At 40.7% G+C, this 21078-nt stretch overlaps 2 protein-coding genes across 2 annotated transcripts; both read left to right on the top strand.

Moving 5' to 3' along the window:
• The first annotated feature begins 48 nt into the window (after window positions 1-48).
• On the top strand, window positions 49-4595 carry c1s.2 (complement component 1, s subcomponent .2). Its single transcript, XM_054621597.1, has 11 exons — window positions 49-123; window positions 446-644; window positions 750-930; window positions 1541-1666; window positions 1909-2102; window positions 2518-2668; window positions 2780-2895; window positions 2982-3063; window positions 3156-3290; window positions 3420-3494; window positions 3582-4595. The coding sequence occupies exons 1-11, from the start codon at window positions 110-112 to the stop codon at window positions 4391-4393; spliced, it is 2085 nt and encodes a 694-aa protein (XP_054477572.1). The 5' UTR covers window positions 49-109; the 3' UTR covers window positions 4394-4595.
• Window positions 4596-5671: 1076 nt separating this feature from the next.
• LOC129109306 (uncharacterized) lies at window positions 5672-21075 on the top strand. Its single transcript, XM_054621335.1, has 26 exons — window positions 5672-5779; window positions 6147-6360; window positions 7294-7477; window positions 7560-7700; window positions 8109-8314; window positions 8417-8564; window positions 8712-8830; window positions 8965-9043; window positions 9187-9321; window positions 10218-10292; window positions 10411-10616; window positions 10699-10913; window positions 11280-11634; window positions 15374-15474; window positions 15842-16055; window positions 16761-16944; window positions 17027-17167; window positions 17593-17798; window positions 17901-18048; window positions 18197-18315; window positions 18450-18528; window positions 18661-18795; window positions 19394-19468; window positions 19586-19791; window positions 19874-20088; window positions 20465-21075. The coding sequence occupies exons 1-26, from the start codon at window positions 5754-5756 to the stop codon at window positions 20820-20822; spliced, it is 4284 nt and encodes a 1427-aa protein (XP_054477310.1). The 5' UTR covers window positions 5672-5753; the 3' UTR covers window positions 20823-21075.
• The last annotated feature ends 3 nt before the right edge of the window (window positions 21076-21078 follow it).

The raw sequence follows: 21078 nt of genomic DNA, 5'->3' as shown, positions 1-21078 counted from the left end.
AACGGGGGGAGGGGGCTAGCAAGTAAGGAAATTGAGAGAAAATTAAAGAGAAAAGAGGAAGTAGATGTGTTGATGTACTTTATTTGTGAAGGGATTTGATCGGATCACAATGATAAGATTAAGGTGGGTTTGGATTTTTGCATTTTAGTACATTAAAACAGATTACCAAACTGTAATGATTAGCAGAAGATGTGTGCAGTACTTGTAAAATGGGGGGATGTTAATAAATCTGGGTTATGGCATTGGGAATTAGTATTTTGGGGATTTATGCATCATCATCTCTGGCTCATCGTCTTTTTTGTGTAATTTGTCTTTCTCACATTGAGTCATACCTTTTTTCTTTCTTAATTTTGTGGTTTTTGCTTTTTCTCCACATCCCTCTCCTTTCCTATACAATGTATCATCCCTTCCATTGAATGTTCGTGTCTTCCACACCTTCCCCCAGTCTTCTGCTTCTCCTACTATCCCGCCCGGCCTACTCGACGCTGCTGGGATGGGTGGAGTCTCCAGGGTATCCCACTGGATATGCACCCCATGCCAGTCTTAACTGGAGCAGGTGTGCCCATAAGGGTCACACCCTGTCCATCAAGCTCATCCACCTGGACATGGAGGACAGCCAAGACTGTGAAAACGATGCAGTAAAGGTCAGGGGTCATGTTAAACTTCAAATGGTTGACCCATAAGAAGTCAAGGTTAATAACTGATTACAGTAATGTTATTGTCTCCTCTACAACACCATTATTTTCCAGGTGTATTCAAATGGAAACCTGATCTCAGTTCTGTGTGGCAAAAGGGAATTTGAGGAGCTTCAGTCCACCGTCAATCCCTTTCTCCTCTCCTCCCCGGGCGGCTGCCTCTCTCTTACGTTCCACTCCGACTACTCAAACACCAAAAGGCACACCGGCTTCAGAGGGTTTTATACCGATCAAGGTGAGCTGTAGAGGAGAAAAGAAATTAAATACTGTGTTGTAAGAGTCCCACCAAAGTCCATTGTATTTGTGTGTCCATTTTATTTTTCCATGTTCCCCGGGAGAGTTCAGTTTGTACACGGAAGTATTTCATCATTGTTAAGGAAGGTGATGGTTTTAGACAACAATTCACAATGGTTGCAGTTTATAGATGCTAAAGCTGAATTGTCCAGGGTTATTTTGTCTGAGGAAAAGTTGCGTCTTATTTTCTCATGCTCTAATAAATGAGTAAAGCCCATGCTTCTGAACAATCTTAAGCATTTGTACAGTGCCAGGCAAGTGGTTTCCTCTCTGTTTCCAGAGTTTATGCTAAGCTAAGCTAAACGGCTGGTGGCTCCAGCTACGTCTTTAAAGTATAGACATGAGAGTGGTGTTGATATCAGCTCTGAATGAAGCGAATAAGCGCACTTCCTTGAACTTCGAACTGCAGTATTACTTTAAGAGTGCTTTACTGTAAGAGAAGTTATATGCCAAATGACTGAAATTTAGTAGTAAGTGAATCATCACCACCAAAAACAACAGGTGTCCAATGATTTCTTTAAACTGACCCTTTAATTAATTTGCTCCTTCAGACTTTGATGAATGTAAGGACGACCCTGACAACGGATGCACCCAGTTCTGTCACAACTACATCGGAGGATACCACTGCTCCTGTCGCCATGGTTACCACCTTGATGTGGACAAACACACTTGCACAGGTACAAATATTCTCATGACGAGTATCAGTAAATGCAGACTTACAGAATGAGTTAAAATTAGTCAGAGGGAGACAATTCAAGGAAGGCGAAACACAACTGAAACATGAAGTGAAACTGGGGAAATAGAGGAAGAAGAAGCAGTCCATCCGATGGGGAAAGGAGGGAGAAAAGGAGAATGCTGATTGTGTAATGCATATGATTTTGTTGACTGTGATGACAATTAAATGTTTTCTTCAACACAGTGAGTTGTAGTAAAGATCTGTCAGGGCTGGACAAAGGTGAAATATCCAGTCCCTCCTGGCCTGCTTCATATGCAGAGAATGCCAACTGTCAGTACACCCTGTCTGTGGAGGCCACCCTGCAACTGGAGTTGGACTTCGCTGAGGATTTCGATGTGGAGCGGAGCCCTGATGGTCAATGCATAGATGCACTGACGGTAGGTGTTGAGTTCAAATACTTAAATACAACATTTTTCTAAAACCTCTAAAAAGTTGACAGAGCAGGAAACAAAGAGGAAGTTCAGACAAAAGTGTTTTAACCATGGATTGAACAACTAGAACACATCATATTTAGACCATTTTATAAGCTCTCTGGGTTCCACATTTTCATGGTGTTTAGTCTGATGATCAACATGCTCAATTTGGGTCTCATCATAATTATAGTATTTTGTTATGGTGGCAATTCTTGTGCAAACGTGTCTTTATTTTTATATTTGCAGTGAGTCATTTCATAGGTACTGTACAGGCTGGGGGACACACATACACATGCATGTTTCACCAGTGGGAACCAAGCAGAGAGGAAGTCGAGACATGTTCAATGTGATACATTACCTTTTGGTGTCTTGTTTACAGATTGAGACTCCCTCTGGGATTCTGGGGCCTTTCTGTGGCGACAAACCTCCCCCGTCTCCCTTTCTTACTCACTCACATCATGTCCAAATCCGCTTCACCTCTGATGGCTTTGGGACTAACAAAGGCTTCTCTCTCCAGTTCAGGACCAGAGGTACTACAGCCTCCTCACTTGTGACACGATGGGAAAGCAGAATTTGTTGTAATTTATTTGGGAAACTGATGAGAGATGATCATGATTGTTCTTTCCACATGTTAATTACAGACAAGGTCTGTCCAGCAGTGGTGACCTCACACTCCATTGTGACTCCTCAGCAACCAGAATATCATGAGGGTGAAACAGTGACAGTAACTTGTGATCTTGGCTATGTTGTACATACTGTGAGTATGCAGAGAACCAGATGTTTTTAATAGATTTATATTTGATGTCACTGTTATGCTAATTAAGTTCTCCTTTTGCAAAGTAGCCAGGCACCCAGACTTTGTCATCACAGTATGAGGCGGTGTGTCAGAATACAGGCGTCTGGACTCCCAAATACATCTGTGAACGTGAGTTTGAATGCAACCATTATTCTGAAAATGTGTCGAAATGTGAGTTTCTTGTTGTCTTTTTTCACAATGTATTATTTCCCCATGTGTAGCTGTGGATTGTGGATTTCCTGAAATCCCAGAAGAAAGCATCCTTCAGTTGGTGGGCTCAGATAAACAACACACTCAGCTTAAAGACCAGATTCATTTTAACTGCAGCTCAACGTACTACACACTGGAAGGAGATGGTGATTATAAGAAGCTTGTACACGTCCATTTTCTGATTCCTTTCCTTGACTAGCTTTTTAAGAATGCAAAAGTGTTCCGGTTTTATTAATCATTCGCTTTTCACCAAAATGCTCTCTTCAATCTTCCAGACTTGTACACTTGCAGTGCCAGTGGTGAATGGGTGTCAGATGTAGGCAAGACAGAGATGCCGAAATGCATTGAAGGTTGGCCCTTAAATGTATTTCTAACATTTTCGCAATTTAGCCTTTTTTGAATCATATGACTCTATTGATGACTTTTATGTATTTCAGTGTGCGGGATGCCTGAAAAACACCCTGCAAGCGCAGCCAGAATTTTGGGAGGTAAGAATGCAAACATGGGAGAGATACCATGGCACCTTTTGATTAAAGAGCCGAGTAGAGGAGGAGCATCGTTGATCAATGACCGATGGGCTGTCACAGCAGCTCACGTCGTGGAAACGGCAGAGGAAACCTCTTTGCGCCTGTTTGGTGGACTGGTAGATGGAAGAACGACATCAAATAGGTTGTCTAATGCAGTCCAAATGGATAGTGAGAGGATCATAATTCATCCCGACTACATCAAAGGCATTCCTCTTGCCGAACGCACCAATTTTGACAATGATATTGCTCTCATTAGATTAGCTTCCAGGGTGAATTTAGGCCCAAATCTCATGCCCATTTGTCTACCAGATGTAAACAGGGAATGGTTGGTAAATGAGCAAGGCACAGTGTCAGGCTGGGGGATAACAGATTCAAATAAGGGTAATTTCGTCACATCTCCTTTGTTAAAATACGCTCATATTGGGGTCTACTCCCTTGCAGAGTGTGAGAATACACCTATCAAACCTACAACTAACAAACGCATGACTTTCACTAATAACATGTTCTGTGCTGGAGCACAGGGAAAGGACAGCTGCAAGAGAGACAGTGGAGGTCCGTTTGTTTTCCCTATGTTGAGTGAAGACAGTGAGCCATATCAACTGACGGGCATTGTCTCCTGGGGACCCCCCTGTCAACAGAGGCAGTACAAGGGTTATTATACCAAGGTGGCTCATTATGTGGACTGGATTAAGGAGACAATAGATAGAACAGAACAGTCTTAGAGAGAGGAAAGATGAGGGAGAAAATACTTTTCTAATAAACATAATAATGTTATCAATTTCAGGAATGATTCAGATCTCTTAAATATAAATGTTTATGAAATTAAAGACTACAATCTTGTAATCAAATGTACCAACATTAATACCATAATGCTGTAATCACATTGTTACTTCATACTTCCCTTTTGTAATAAAGGAATTTGCAAATCAACTGTAGAGATTGTGTGTTTCAACCAATTTAATAATATGCTGTATTTTTTTCTGTTAATCATAAGATACACACAAAAACATGTTTCCTATCAGAGATCTCTATACACTGGAAAACTAAATATTTTAATATTTATTTCATAATTTATACATTTGCCTTTCGTTTTAGCACTGAAAATCAAGATACTTTTCAGTGCTGTGTGTTTAACTGATGAAAGCATTTAATCAGACAAAAGTACCCTCACATGTAAATCAATAACTTCAATAACTCGTGCTGTTGCTCTGTTTCAAAACACGAAAACTTTAGCTGAAACAATTATCTTAATTTATATATGTGGACTAAAAACAAGTCATATTTACACCAACAGCCTGGAAGAGCTGTACACGAGAAGTGATCATAGACGGCCACAAACCACATTTCATATATTTTTTACTATTTTTATTATAATGCCTAGTATTTATTTGTTTCAAGATTTATTCTCTTTGTTTGTTTTTATAAAACCTGATAATGATTATGAGGGAGGATCATGATTTTTAATCCTTTGTGCACTCAACCAGTGACGTGGTCTCAATTTGATGTTGCTTTTTAGCAATAAGCTTAATGTGCCAATTATCTTCTATGCTGTGTTATGGCCTGACAAGCAACAATCAGCTGCTTCAATCAGCTGCTTCACATAATGTTTTCACACCATCAAGTCTGTTTCTTAAGTGAAAGGCAACTGCTTCTTACAGATGCTGAAAAAAGTGTAAGAGCGCCCTCTACTGATAGAATGATGTTTATTGTTGAGGGAGCCAGAGTTTGAAATTTGGGAAATGAGAGGTAAAATCAAAATTGGTTATTCTCAATAGATAATCTAAAAAAGAAGAAATAACAGGAGTTTGCATTTCATTGGAGATGTCTACTTAACAAGATCTTCCTAATTCCCTATTTTAAAGGAATTATTTACAGCTTTGACCCTCTTTTCCTACATTTCAAAGTCAAGCCCTCATTTCTTTTTGCCAAAACAAACGAGACTTATTCCTGGCATCAACACGGCAAGTTGCTAAACACTGGAAATAATAATTGTGACATAAATGTTTCACTTGAAGGTGAGACATTTTTCTCCTGCAGCAGCAGCGGATCAGTTCACGCTCAGCTATAACATTGAATCCAGAGATGGGGTGGACTTTCTGTATCATCTTGTAAGTTTCAAAGGACTTTAAAACACATTTGTTTGTTGGAATTTAATTGTTTTTGTCATGAATTTCTAGCTTGATTCCAAAGTTCACTGTGAATACTTGCTGTCATTATAGAGCTGCTTCTCATATCATTTTGGATCTTCTGTACAACCAATATTCCTTGAGCAGTGTTTTATAGGTTGACTGACTGATCCGGCTCTCAGCATGCCACCATATGTAAAACCACAACAGTATAATATGGTTAGGACTGGAGTGTTGATTGTGTCACTGTGTTTGTTCTTTTTCTGTTTGCACTAACTTTGGACCAGCAGCTCAGAGGACCACAATCTGATAAACAGATCGAACTCTCTCTGTCCTTGCACCTTTCCAGGTTTCTGTATGTGTCGGTGTGTGAGTGCCGGTCGCTGCCAGATCCAGATCCTCCGATGCATGGGGCGGTCCAGTCCCCCCAGTATCCCCAGCCTTACTCTCCCAACCTGCAGGAGCAGTGGGACCTCAGTGTGCCCGAGGGCTACCAGATCCAAATCACCTTCACCCACCTGGACATTGAGGCTTCTGCAGGCTGCCATTACGACGCCCTCACAGTCAGAGCTATTTTTGAACACATATGGAACAAACAAAAGACCGGTGTTGTGGTGTTTGAGTTCTGAACTAAAGTGTTACTAGAGTTTAGACAACTTGACTCAGGCTTGAATATTGACGATTTAACCTAAAACACTATTTGTACGAACTACGTACATACATCTCCATGTTTTGCTGTTATTGCCAAATTATGCTTTGGTGTATCTCAGTATTACTAGCTGCATGGTGGGTATACAGAGGTCTCTCATTGGTAGTACTCTCACAGGGAGGCAGCCCTATGTTCTTTTTTGGAGGTTTGGTCTTGCTTGGTCACAGGCGGCTTACATGGGGGATCTACTTCAAGTCTCGTCAACTGTTTGTCCCTCACTGGGGTCATATCTGACCCCCGAACCCTTTTTTCCCCCAAAACAGATGTGTACTAGGATGGTTTACACTATTGGTTTAACTCAAATGCCACTTGGAGGCAGTGCCATGCCATTTCTAAATTAGTTGTGCTTCTGGCCACCACACCAGGTACATGTTAGTCCAATATTCACTCTATTTTTCACTCTGTTTTGGTCGCTAACTCCTGATGGAAGTATGTGCCTCTTTAGCCACTAAAGTTTATTAATCGATACCCGCCTTCCCTTTAATCGTAGCATACAATGGGTCACCAGGGCTGCTGCTGCTGAAACATACGTTGATCAGTGCAGTAATAATTAAACTTGCGAGCCATTAAACCAAAACAATGAGCTGAAAGATGCTAAAAACCTCTGTGGAGCCAAAGGGAACTGCAGAGTCTGGTGATCATTTGTCAAATAGCTATATACAAATAGTAATTTAATCCATTGTTAACATGAAAGTATTGGCCTTAGACTCAGACTTGGACCCAGAAAGTGCTGCATGGTGTATTAAATCCTTTTCACAGCAATTGTATACCTCTCGTGATCCCTCAGGTTCTCTATGATGCAAAGATCCTGGAAAAGTTTTGTGGCAATGAGAACTCGGCCGATGGGCATCACCCAGGTAACCAGCCCATCCTGTCTCCAGGCAACAGAGTCACCCTGATATTCCAGACAGACAACAACAACCCAGAGCGCCATCAGAATGTGGGCTTCTCTGCACAGTACCAGGCGATAGGTAGCACTTATCTATTTTCTGTCACCTCACTCTTCCACTACTGAACGACCTCCCACTAACTAATCATCTCTCTCATTTTCAGACATTGATGAGTGTTCTGCACCAGAACCTCAAAACGGTTCAGGTCCTCTCTGCTCTCAGATCTGCCTCAACACCCTTGGCTCATACCTCTGCTCCTGTCACCACGGATACGAGCTTCGGCCAGACCAGCGCAGCTGTGTGTGTGAGTATTGGGCAGATTCACACTTGTTATCTATGTTTGCATCACGGCGAGAGTCAGGGGGGAACAATGCTCAGTCAAACTGTTGTCACACAATTTTCTACTACTTTGACCAAATCCATCGTCTATTTTATTCACGGACACTTGTGTCAAGGAACTGACCATTTATGACAAATGGTTATACAATAACATTTCGCAGAAAAGGCTTTTCTCTTTGAAAGAGCTTTCAAAGAATCTGAATAGCAAAGAGTCTGCTTTAACCAATACACTTTATTGAAAAGTAGATCTTAGTAAATTTAGCAATGCAAGGTTGCTGGTAGCTTAGCCACTAACAATGAACCACTGATCGGGAAGCATGAATGAAGCACCTGATTGAATTTAACCTCAAATGTTCCTTTACCTATTTCCCAGTATCCTGCGGCAGCGGTATATTTGATGAACTAGAGGGACATCTGTTCAGTCCAGGATACCCGAACCCCCCGCCTCATGCTGTGTCCTGTCAGTACATTATTTCTGTAGAACCTGGCTTCACTGTCGCTCTTAACTTCACTGACATCTTCCACATCGAGAGCCTGCAAACTGAGCAAGGATCAAACTGTCTCCATCATTGGTTGCAGGTAACGACGAGCAGCTATATAGTTTATTTTGTATAGAAATGGAAACAAACTGAGCATAAAAATACATGTTAAGTATCGAGCTGTGCACTGCTCTTTTTAAAGGTGTCCATCCCAGACAGAGAGCCCATGAAGCTGTGTGGTGGAGAGAGTCCAGGTCTGATAGTGACAAACTCCAACACTATCAGACTGGACTACCACACTGATGATGAAGGCCTGAGCAAAGGCTGGAGCCTGGACTACAGCACTAACAGTGAGGAGAGAGGAATGAGAGCAGAAATAAGTCGAAGAGCAATTAAACTGCTATTGATTGTCACAACATTTTCCGCAAGCAGGTAACAGTTGGTAACTATGTGTATGCAGCTGATGTCACATGTCTGCTTGTTTATTGTGTTTCCAGGAGTAAAGTGTCCATTTCCTGGTAATGTGGTGAAAGGCAGGGTCACTCCTAGCATGACCGAATATTTCTACAGAGACTACATTTTTGTTCGCTGTGACCAAGGATACAAGCTGATGATGGTCAGATGAAACTTCACTTTTCTTGCTTTTTTTTTTACAAAGTCTATAGAGGGAACTTCTTTATTTGTCACTTTGGGTGATATAAAAACAGATATTGGCTGATGTTTTAACAGTTCCCCTCTTTTCTCTATCAGGACGGTCAGGAGGTCCAGGGTTTCTCTACCATGTGCCAAAGCAATGCAAAGTGGCATCTTCCTCTGCCAGCATGCCACAGTATGTTACCTTTAAGCTCAGACGTAACAGCCATGCTAAAATTGATTAAATCAGCATTGTTATTAACTACAGCTTAAGCCTTCTGTATCATTTTCTGTGTTACTGACAAAATATAAATTTGTCTTTGTTTTGTTCTTCTGCAGTAATTGATTGTGGAGAACCTGAACCTTTGCTGAATGGAGGGGTGACTTTCCTGTCTGGCCTTCAGAATCAGTACGGTTCTGTTGTCCAGTATCGCTGTAATGAACCATTTTACTCTCTCCTCGGGGGTATAAATGGTGAGTCATTAACATATAGTGTTCTATGATGTACAGTTTGACTTTTCCTACCATTTCTGCCTGCCATTGGTCTCCATCATTGCGTACAGTTTAAAGGAGCAATGTACGACATTTAGAGCATTAATATAGCAATAAACAACTATATGCTTTGAAAAGATATATTGGAGTTGTGTCGACCTGGGCAGTGATTGAATTCCCCCTCCGTCTGTGTGTGTAATTATCTGAGCTTCTCCTTGCTATGTTGACATAGTCGGGCCGCCCTCATGTGCTTTTAGTGCATGTTGGTGGACGTGAGCGTGCCCCACTGGTTGGCTCACTGCAGCTGCTCTGCACCGCTCTCATATGCCAATATTATTATTATTTTGTATGGACCCATGTGTCTGAAATAAAGTTGAATATATTAGATGATGAAGCCGTATAGAACGGCAGCATCATCATGGAGGCGTAGCACCCACCCTCCTGTTCCCCCTCAGGTAAACACTGTTAGCTCTGTCAGCACTGTTGCCATAGTTTGTACCGTTAGCGCACCGTTAGCTACGAGCTGCCGGCTCAGGTGTCGCCATTTTGAGAAGACAATCTGAATGCTCCCAACCGATTTATTTAATTTATATACATTTTTAAAGCACATTATTAGCAAAATGGTTATTTGTGGTGTAATATATATGATTTGAAATAATGGGCTAAAACATGTGAAGCTACTGGTCACTAAAGAGGAACTTAACACCAAACTCAACCTAGCTTTCACTGCCCTCCAAGCATCACTGATGGGTGTGTTCAGAAGTGTGCTCTGTTGCACCTGTAACCCAACAGTGATGTCAAAGTGTACTGTTATCACTCTGGAGTACACCTCTCCATCACTCAAGGTAAAGATTAACATCAGGTTCCCTGCTCTGCAGTTGTCTTTATCTGTGAGGCCGACAGAAAGTGGAGGTCTAACAACGAAGTTGTTGTCAGTCCAACATGCATACCAGGTATTTCTTTTCATTACAAAAAAACCCTCCAAAACATAACATATATCTTCATTTGATAACAAAGTCTGTAGTTGTGTGTACCTTGATGAATATATATATACGTCTGATTCCCATCCAGTCTGTGGCCAGCCCACAAAACTCATCTCTGCCTATCAAAGGATCATTGGAGGCCATGAAGCTCCAGAGGACACCATCCCCTGGCAAGTGCTTCTCAGTATAGATGGAGCCAGAGGAGGAGGCATGGTGGTTGGAGACCGCTGGATAATGACTGCAGCTCATAATGTAGTGCATGACGGAAATCAAGTTTCAAAAGAGACTGTCCGAGTAAGTGTGGCGTTATCTGCATGCCCATTGCCTCCATAATTTAGATTTTACATTTATTTCCTTCTATGCTGTTGATTTTCAGATTTTCATGGGACTTACTGACGCTAACACCCCGTTGGCCTCTCCTGTGTCTGCTGCCTCGATCCACAGTCACCCTCAATACGACAACCCCAACGACCTAGACTTCAACCATGACATTGCCTTGATCAAAATGCAAGACTCAGTCACATTCAACTCATCTATTATGCCAATATGTTTGCCAGCAGAGGGCGCCACATACATAACTGGCACGATGGGGTACATTTTCAATTACTTTCATTATGCTGTATTATCCATTTTATGTTATTTTATTTATCCTCTCCACAGTTTTGTAAAATGAGTCAACACTGATAATGTTTTCACCTTGTAAGTCTGTGTGAGTGTCATCATGGCAAACTGGTCCTGGTGACCCAGACGAAAGTTTGAACTACAACAGAAGGGGTTTTGAGTACTTTGTCAGGTGTTTATATTTCTCCAGCAATGTTGCTAGAAGTCGTGGTTAAGAAGTGGGGAAGGGGCCATTTCCGTGGACCATGTGAATCTTGTCCAGCTTCCAGACAGGAGACTGCTTAGTCATATGGTGAACTTAGTAGAAAAAAACTGTCTCTTCTACCTTTTTTTCAGACTGGTCTCAGGTTTTGGAATAACTGAAAAACAGATTTTGACAAATAAGATGAAGTATGTGCAACTCCCTGTGGTGGCGCAGGAGACATGCAGTGATTCAATCACCATGTTGAAGAAGAAAAGCAACAATATACCAAGTCTGACAAATAACATGTTGTGTGCTGGAGTCCCTGAAGGGGGGAGGGACTCCTGCCATGGGGACAGTGGAGGACCCTACGCCATAAGAGATGACGGACGGTTCTGGGCTGCTGGAATCGTCAGCTGGGGGGTTGACTGCGGAAAGCAGGGAACATATGGAGTCTACACCAGAGTCACCAACTACGTGGACTGGATCAACAAGACGATGCAAGAGAACTGAAATCTACAGTAATTCATTACAACTTGATAAAAATAGAGAACTAAATTAGCTCTTTCTTTCTGCAGTGTTAATGCATTCGGTTTCACAAAAAGCTATGAAATTAGAGAAAATTATCCAGTACAAATGATAAGAACAATTTTAAAACTTCCTAAAACTAATAAATGAATGTCATACTAACTGTAAAGTCATCACATATTATCGAAATTTAACAAAAGCATTTTTTTGAAAAAAGTGAAATTAATACAACTTAAATGTGCCTTATCATGCATGTATCTCAGATTATTCACACATCTCCTCTCTGTGGTTTTGAATGCAGAGAGCGGAGTATTTATGGGTTTTACACCAGGGTCACAAACTACATAAACTGGATCAACATGACTATGCTGCATTTACTATATTTCATCACTAAGTTAATAAAACCAGGTGTGCTGAACAAAACCAGTACCCCATCAATATTGCCAAATAATAACTTGGCTCATAAAGATCTTCCTCTTAAGTGATGAAGGTGATTCAGTTTTAAAGCAACTTTTGCATTTGAGTAAGAAAGACAGTATCCCCTAATCAAGAGCAGGTACATAATAGGTTAATTATTCTTTGCTGAGAACAATAAAGCACAATCGAAAAACAAATAAAGAGCCAGCTGTTAAAAATAGTAGTCTACCACTAGGAACTAGTCACACAATACAGAACAAGCTTGTGAAATTGTGGTGAATATTAGCAAACGGTGTATTTACATATCCAGTAGATTTGGTGCAACATTATCATTCAGTTGGAGACGTGTTTGTGTCCACATGATGAATAGAAGTCCAATATTTACTCTTTTTCTAACTCTGGTTTGGTCTCCAGCAAATCCTGAGATAAATATCTCTGTATCATACCATTCTTTTAAATATGTCTTATTGGTCACACATTCATGCATATATTTAATTACAAATTGTGTACAAATGTCAGTCTTCTTTTTGCAGCATTTATAGCTTAAAACTTAAAAATTATAGTACCAGAGCCCTTACCGAGTGATCATGGTGAGGGTTGGTGCTCGTTTCTCTCTGCTGCTCTCTCATTGGTCGATTGTGTCTGCTGACATTTGCTTTCTCTCTTCCACTGCTGCGTTACGTGATGTCGTCTACGTCATAGTTAGACGACATCACGTCTACCTATGAGTACTACCTCATCGTTTACTGTTGGATTATTTGATATCAGCCTGATTGCCGTACAGTCCTCTGTGCGTGATAGATGTACATAAACGCAGTAGTGGCAATAAATTGACCTCAGATTGTCACGTTCAGTAAAAAAACTTTTTAGATAAGTTTTCACTTCACAATGTCAGATTGACAATGTCAATTCTTAGAAACAACCACGGAATTGGCTCTAATTTTGGGTAAAATACAGTCTCCATTTTGTGCACTTTTAATTAATTTAATCAAATTAGCTGCTAATCTAGTATAACATTACATATTGTTGTCGATGCATAGCAGGTCATCTGAGCATGCGAACATGCACAGTTTGTCTAAAGGCACGTCCACGGTTAAACATATATGAAAAAAGACGGTTTGAGTATTAAATTAATGATGAATTAATAGTTACTTAAAGGGAGCTGTTTGTTAAAGTAAATTGCTCTTGAAATCAACAATTGCTTTTAAAGTCAACACAACTAAACAAACTTAATTAAGTCTCTGTCAAATCTATAAATTGTAACAAATGACATAACTGTTCAAGGAAACCTACAAGACACTATTAGGTAGTAATGGACCAATAAATAAAGCCTTACTACTACTACTACTACTACTACTACTACTACTACTACTACTACTACTAACTTATGTTAAATAGTAGTCTTGTTTCCCTGATTGTGTTAAAGAATGTAAACTTTTCAGAATGTTAAATTTGGTAAACCTCTACTATTTTACTGTGTCCCCTTGTTCTGACGGGGTTGCAGATGTGGTATTTTCCTGCACCCTGGTGGAGGAGGGAGTCGGACTTGAAGGAATGGGAGGTGGCTCACTCTTCACACGGACAATGATATTGCTCTCTTTAGATTAGCTTCCAGGGTGAAATTAGGCCCAAATCTCATGCCCATTTGTCTGCCAGATGTAAACAGGGAATGGTTGGTAAATGAGCAAGGCACAGTGTCAGGCTGGGGGATAACAGATTCAAATAAGGGTAATTTCATCACATCTCCTTTGTTAAAATACGCTCATATTGGGGTCTACTCCCTTACAGAGTGTGAGAATACACCTATCAAACCTACAACTAACAAACGCATGACTTTCACTAATAACATGTTCTGTGCTGGAGCACCGGGAAAGGACAGCTGCAAGAGAGGCAGTGGAGGTCCGTTTGTTTTCCCTATGTTGAGTGAAGACAGTGAGCCATATCAACTGACGGGCATTGTCTCCTGGGGACCCCCCTGTCAACAGAGGCAGTACAAGGGTTATTATACCAAGGTGGCTCGTTATGTGGACTGGATTAAGGAGACAATAGATAGAACAGAACAGTCTTAGAGAGAGGAAAGATGAGGGAGAAAATACTTTTCTACAATTTCAGGAATGATTCAGATCTCTCAAATAGAAATGTTTATGAAATTAAAGACTACAATCTTGTAATCAAATGTTAACAACATTAATACCATAATGCTGTAATCACCTTGTTACTTCATACTTCCCTTTTGTAATAAAGGAATTTGCAAATCAACTGTAGAGATTGTGTGTTTCAACCAATTTAATAATATGCTGTATTTCTTCATAAGATACACACAAAAACATGTTTCCCATCAGAGATCTCTATACACTGGAACACTAATTATTTTAATATTTATTTCACAATTTATACATTTGCCTTTTGCCTTAGCACTGAAAATCAAGATACTTTTCAGTGCTGTGTGTTTAACTGATGAAAGCATTTCATCAGACAAAAGTGCCCTCACATGTAAATCAATAACTTTGATAACTCGTGCTGTTGCTCTGTTTCAAAACACGAAAACTTTAGCTGAAACAATTATCTTAATTTATACTGTATATGTGGACTAAAAACATAGTCATATTTACACCAACAAACCACATTTCATATATTTTTTATTATAATTCCTAGTATTTATTTGTTTCAGGATTAATTCTCTTTGTTTGTTTTTATAAAACCTGATAATGATTATGAGGGAGGATCATGATTTTTAATCCTTTGTGCACTCAACCAGTGACGTGGTCTCAATTTGATGTTGCTTTTTAGGCAATAAGCTTAATGTGCCAATTATCTTCTATGCTGTGTTATGGCCTGGCAAGCAACAATCAGCTGCTTCAATCAGCTGCTTCACATAATGTTTTCACACCATCAAGTCTGTTTCTTAAGTGAAAGGCAACTGCTTCTTACAGATGCTGAAAAAAGTGTCAGAGCGCCCTCTACTGATAGAATGATGTTTATTGTTGAGGCAGCCAGAGTTTGAAATTTGGGAACTGAGAGGTAAAATCAAAATTGGCCTTTTTTTTTTTAAGAAGTTATTCTCAATAGATAATCTAAAAAAAGAAGAAATAACAGGAGTTTGCATTTCATTGGAGATGTCTACCTAACAAGATCTTCCTAATTCCCTATTTTAAAGGAATTATTTGAAGCTTTGACCCTCTTTTCCTACAATTCAAAGTCAAGCCCTCATTTCTTTTTGCCAAAACAAACAAGGCTTATTCCTGGCATCAACGCGGCGAGTTGCTAAACACTGGAAATAACAGACTTTGTGACATAAATGTTTCACTTGAAGGTGAGACATTTTCTCCTGCAGCAGCAGCGGATCAGTTCACGCTCAGCTATAACATTGAATCCAGAGATGGGGTGGACTTTCTGTATCATCTTGTAAGTTTCAAAGGACTTTAAAACACATTTGTTAGTTGGAATTTAATTGTTTTTGTCATGAATTTCTAGCTTGATTCCAAAGTTCACTGTGAATACTTGCTGTCATTGTAGAGCTGCTTCTCATATCATTTTGGATCTTCTATACAACCAATATTCCTTGAGCAGTGTTTTATAGGTTGACTGACTGATCCGGCTCTCAGCATGCCACCATATGTAAAACCACAACAGTATAATATGGTTAGGACTGGAGTGTTGATTGTGTCACTGTGTTTGTTCTTTTTCTGTTTGCACTAACTTTGGACCAGCAGCTCAGAGGACCACAATCTGATAAACAGATCGAACTCTCTCTGTCCTTGCACCTTTCCAGGTTTCTGTATGTGTCGGTGTGTGAGTGCCGGTCGCTGCCAGATCCAGATCCTCCGATGCATGGGGCGGTCCAGTCCCCCCAGTATCCCCAGCCTTACTCTCCCAACCTGCAGGAGCAGTGGGACCTCAGTGTGCCCGAGGGCTACCAGATCCAAATCACCTTCACACACCTGGACATTGAGGCTTCTGCAGACTGCCATTACGACGCCCTCACAGTCAGAGCTATTTTTGAACACATATGGAACAAACAAAAGACCAGTGTTGTGGTGTTTGAGTTCTGAACTAAAGTGTTACTAGAGTTTAGACAACTTGACTCAGGCTTGAATATTGACAACTTAACCTAGAACATTATATAAATAGTATTACTGGCTGCATGGTAGGTATAGTGAACATTTCTAAATTAGTTCTGCTTTTGGCCACCAGCCCAGGTACATGTTCAATATTCACTCTACTTTTCACTCTGTTTTGTTCGTTAATTCCTGGTGAAAGTATGTGCCTCATTAGCCACTAAAGTTAACTGATCGCTAATGCCTTCCATTTGATCCGTAGCATACAATGGGTCACCAGAGCTGCTGCTGCTGAAACAGACGATCAGTGCAGTAATAATTTAACTTGCAAGCCTTAAAACCAAAACAATGAGCTGAAAGATGCTAAAAACCTCTGTGGAGCCAAAGGGAACTGCAGAGTCTGGTGATCATTTTTCAATTTGATCCACTCTGATTGTTGACATGGGAGTGTTAGCCTTAGACTTAACATTGGATTTAAAGATAGACGACTTTGGATGGGACTTTGTCTCAAGGTTTGGTGACGCAAACACTGCCATAGATTTGGATGTTAATAAGTGCTGCATGGTGTATTAAATCCTTTTCACAGCAATTTTCCCTTATGATGAATATTTTATCCCTCTTATGATCCCTCAGGTTCTCTATGATGCAAAGATCCTTGGAAAGTTTTGTGGCAATGAGAACTCGGCCGATGGGCATCACCCAGGTAACCAGCCCATCCTGTCTCCAGGCAACAGAGTCACCCTGATATTCCAGACGGACAACAACAACCCAGAGCGCCATCAGAATGTGGGCTTCTCTGCACAGTACCAGGCGTTAGGTAGCACTTATCTATTTTCTGTCACCTCACTCTTCCACTACTGAACGACCTCCCACTAACTAATCATCTCTCTCATTTTCAGACATTGATGAGTGTTCTGCGCCAGAACCTCAAGACGGTTCAGGTCCTCTCTGCTCTCAGATCTGCTTCAACACCCTTGGCTCATACCTCTGTGCCTGTCACCACGGATACGAGCTTCGGACAGACCAGCGCAGCTGTGTGTGTGAGTATTGGGCAGATTCACACTTGTTATCTATGTATGTATTACGGCGAGAGTCAGGGGGGAACAATGCTCAGTCAAACTGTTGTCACACAATTTTCAACTACTTTGACCAAATCCATCGTCTATTTTATTCACGGACACTTGTGTCAAGGAACTGACCATTTATGACAAATGGTTATACAATAACATTTCTCAAAATGAGACTTTTCTCGTTGAGGGAGCTCTCAAAGAATCTTAAAAGCAACAAAGAGTCTGCTGTAACCAATACACTTTATTGAACAGTAGATCTTAGTAAATTTAGCAATAAGGTTGCTGGTAGCTTTGCCGCTGCCGAATTAGCCACTAACAATGAGCCACTGATCGGGAAGCATGAATGAAGCACCTGATTGAAGTTAACCTCAAATGTTCCTTTACCTATTTCCCAGTATCCTGCGGCAGCGGTATATTTGATGAACTAGAGGGACATCTGTTCAGTCCAGGATACCCGAATCCCCCGCCTCATGCTGTGTCCTGTCAGTACATTATTTCTGTAGAACCTGGCTTCACTGTCGCTCTTAACTTCACTGACATCTTCCAAATCGAGAGCCTGCAAACTGAGCAAGGCCAAAGCTGTCTCCATCATTGGTTGCAGGTAACGACGAGCAGCTATATAGTTTATTTTGTATAGAAATGGAAACAAACTGAGCATAAAAATACATGTTAAGTATCGAGCTGTGCACTGCTCTTTTTAAAGGTGTCCATCCCAGACAGAGAGCCCATGAAGCTGTGTGGTGGAGAGAGTCCAGGTCTGATAGTGACAAACTCCAACACTATCAGACTGGACTACCACACTGATGATGAAGGCCTGAGCAAAGGCTGGAGCCTGGACTACAGCACTAACAGTGAGGGAGAGAGGAATGAGAGCAGAAATAAGTCGAAGAGCAATTAAACTGCTATTGATTGTCACAACATTTTCCGCAAGCAGGTAACAGTTGGTAACTATGTGTATGCAGCTGATGTCACATGTCTGCTTGTTTATTGTGTTTCCAGGAGTAAAGTGTCCATTTCCTGGTAATGTGGTGAAAGGCAGGGTCACTCCTAGCATGACCGAATATTTCTACAGAGACTACATTTTTGTTCGCTGTGACCAAGGATACAAGCTGATGATGGTCAGATGAAACTTCACTTTTCTTGCTTTTTTTTTTACAAAGTCTATAGAGGGAACTTCTTTATTTGTCACTTTGGGTGATATAAAAACAGATATTGGCTGATGTTTTAACAGTTCCCCTCTTTTCTCTATCAGGACGGTCAGGAGGTCCAGGGTTTCTCTACCATGTGCCAAAGCAATGCAAAGTGGCATCTTCCTCTGCCAGCATGCCACAGTATGTTACCTTTAAGCTCAGACGTAACAGCAATGCTAAAATTAATGGAATCTGTATTGTGATTAACTACAACTTATCATTTTCTGTGTTACCGGCAAAATATAAATTTGTCTTTGTTTTGTTCTTCTGCAGTAATTGATTGTGGAGAACCTGAACCTTTGCTGAATGGAGGGGTGACCTTCCTGTCTGGCCTTCAGAATCAGTACGGTTCTGTTGTCCAGTATCGCTGTAATGAACCATTTTACTCTCTCCTCGGGGGTATAAATGGTGAGTCATTAACATATCGTGTTCTATGATGTACAGTTTGACTTTTCCTACCATTCCCGCCAGCTTACATTAGCAGACTCTTAAAACGTTTATGAAAAAACATTATCATTGCGTGGCAATACAGTTTAAAGGATCAATGTACGACATTTAGAGCATTAAAATAGCAGCAAACAACTATATGCTATGAAAAGATATATTGGAGTTGTGTCGACCTGGGCAGTGATTGAATTCCCCCTCTGTCTGTGTGTGTTGTTATCCCAGCTTCTCCTTGCTATGTTGACATAGTCGGACCGGCCTCACTAGCTTTTAGTGCATGTTGGTGGATGTGAGCGTGCCCCACTGGCTAGCTCACATTCAATTATATATAGTTTTAAAGCACATTATTAGCAGGATGGTTACTTGTGGTGTAATATATATGATTTGTAGTAAATGGGCTAAAACATGTGAAGCTACTGGTCACTAAAGAGGAACTTAACTCCAACTTAACTTGACTTTCACTGCCCTCCAAGCATCACTGTCAATGTGTACTGACATCACTCTGGAGTACACCTCTCCATCACTCAAGGTAAAGATTAACATCAAGTTCCCTGCTCTGCAGTTGACTTTACCTGTGAGGCCGACAGAAAGTGGAGGTCTAACAACGAAGTTGTTATCAGTCCAACATGCATACCAGGTATTTCTTTTCATTACAAAAAAACCTCCAAAACATAACATATATCTTCATTTGATAACAAAGTCTGTAGTTGTGTGAAACTTGATGAATAAATATATACGTCTGATTCCCATCCAGTCTGTGGCCAGCCCACAAAACTCATCTCTGCCTATCAAAGGATCATTGGAGGCCATGAAGCTCCAGAGGACACCATCCCCTGGCAAGTTCTACTGAGTGTAGATGGAGCCAGAGGAGGAGGCATGGTGGTTGGAGACCGCTGGATAATGACTGCAGCTCATAATGTAGTGCATAATGGAATTCAAGTTTCAAAAGAGACTGTCCGAGTAAGTGTGGCGTTGTCTGCATGCCCATTGCCTCCTTAATTTAGATTTTACATTTATTTCCTTCTATGCTGTTGATTTTCAGATTTTCATGGGACTTACTGACGCTAACACCCCGTTGGCCTCTCCTGTGTCTGCTGCCTCGATCCACAGTCACCCTCAATACGACAACCCCAACTTCCTAGACTTCAACCATGACATTGCCTTGATCAAAATGCAAGACTCAGTCACATTCAACTCATCTATTATGCCAATATGTTTGCCAGCAGAGGGCGCCACATACATAACTGGCACGATGGGGTACATTTTCAATTACTTTCATTATGCTGTATTATCCATTTTATGTTATTTTATTTATCCTCTCCACTTAGAGTTTGGTGAAATCAAACAACACTGATAATGTTTTCACCTTGTAAGTCTGTGTGAGTGTCATCATGGCAAACTGGTCCTGGTGACACAGACTGAAGTTTGAACTACAACAGAAGGGGTTTTGAGTACTTTGTCAGGTGTTTATATTTCTCCAGCAAGAAGTCGTGGTTAAGAAGTGGGGAAGGGGCCATTTCCGTGGACCATGTGAATCTTGTCCAGCTTCCAGACGATCCTGCTTAGTTTTTTTCTTCTGAGTTCACCATATGACTGTCTCTTCTACCTTTTTTTTTTTTTTTTTTTTTTTCAGACTGGTCTCAGGTTTTGGAATAACTGAAAAACGGATTTTGACAAATAAGATGAAGTATGTGCAACTCCCTGTGGTGATGCAGCAGACATGCAGTGATTCAATCACCACGTTGAAGAAGAAAAGGAACAATGTACCAAATCTGACAAATAACATGTTTTGTGCTGGAGTCCCTGAAGGGGGGAGGGACTCCTGCCAAGGGGACAGTGGAGGACCCTACGCCATAAGAGATGACGGACGGTTCTGGGCTGCTGGAATCGTCAGCTGGGGGGTTGACTGCGGAAAGCAGGGAACATATGGAGTCTACACCAGAGTCACCAACTACATGGACTGGATCAACAAGACGATGCAAGAGAACTGAAATCTACAGTAATTCATTACAACTTGATAAAAATAGAGAACTAATTTAGCTCCAAATAAACTCTTTCTGCAGTGTTTATGCATTCAATGTCACAAAAAGCTATGAAATTAGAGAAAATTATCCAGTACAAATGATAAGAACAATTGAAAACTTCCTTAAACTACTAAATGAATGTAATACTGATTGTAAAGTCATCACATATTATTCACATTTAACAAAAGCATTTTTTGAATAAAGTGAAATTAATACAAAATAT

This window comes from Anoplopoma fimbria, chromosome 20, assembly GCF_027596085.1.
Source record: "Anoplopoma fimbria isolate UVic2021 breed Golden Eagle Sablefish chromosome 20, Afim_UVic_2022, whole genome shotgun sequence".
Taxonomy (NCBI): Eukaryota; Metazoa; Chordata; class Actinopteri; order Perciformes; family Anoplopomatidae; genus Anoplopoma; species Anoplopoma fimbria.
Note: the sequence above shows the minus strand (reverse complement) of the source record. Positions and strands in the feature narration are given on the sequence as shown.

What these genes read in the sequence shown, in the direction of transcription:
- c1s.2 (XM_054621597.1), top strand. An exon ending in GTGAAAACGATGCAGTAAAG is followed by an intron (nt 645 to 749) that starts GTCAGGGGTCAT and finishes ATTATTTTCCAG; the next exon opens with GTGTATTCAAATGGAAACCT. An exon ending in TCTCCAGTTCAGGACCAGAG is followed by an intron (nt 2,669 to 2,779) that starts GTACTACAGCCT and finishes TGTTAATTACAG; the next exon opens with ACAAGGTCTGTCCAGCAGTG.
- LOC129109306 (XM_054621335.1), top strand. Translation starts at nt 5,754, where the DNA reads ATGGGGTGGACTTTCTGTATCATCTT. An exon ending in TGGACTTTCTGTATCATCTT is followed by an intron (nt 5,780 to 6,146) that starts GTAAGTTTCAAA and finishes GCACCTTTCCAG; the next exon opens with GTTTCTGTATGTGTCGGTGT. An exon ending in TGGACTTTCTGTATCATCTT is followed by an intron (nt 15,475 to 15,841) that starts GTAAGTTTCAAA and finishes GCACCTTTCCAG; the next exon opens with GTTTCTGTATGTGTCGGTGT.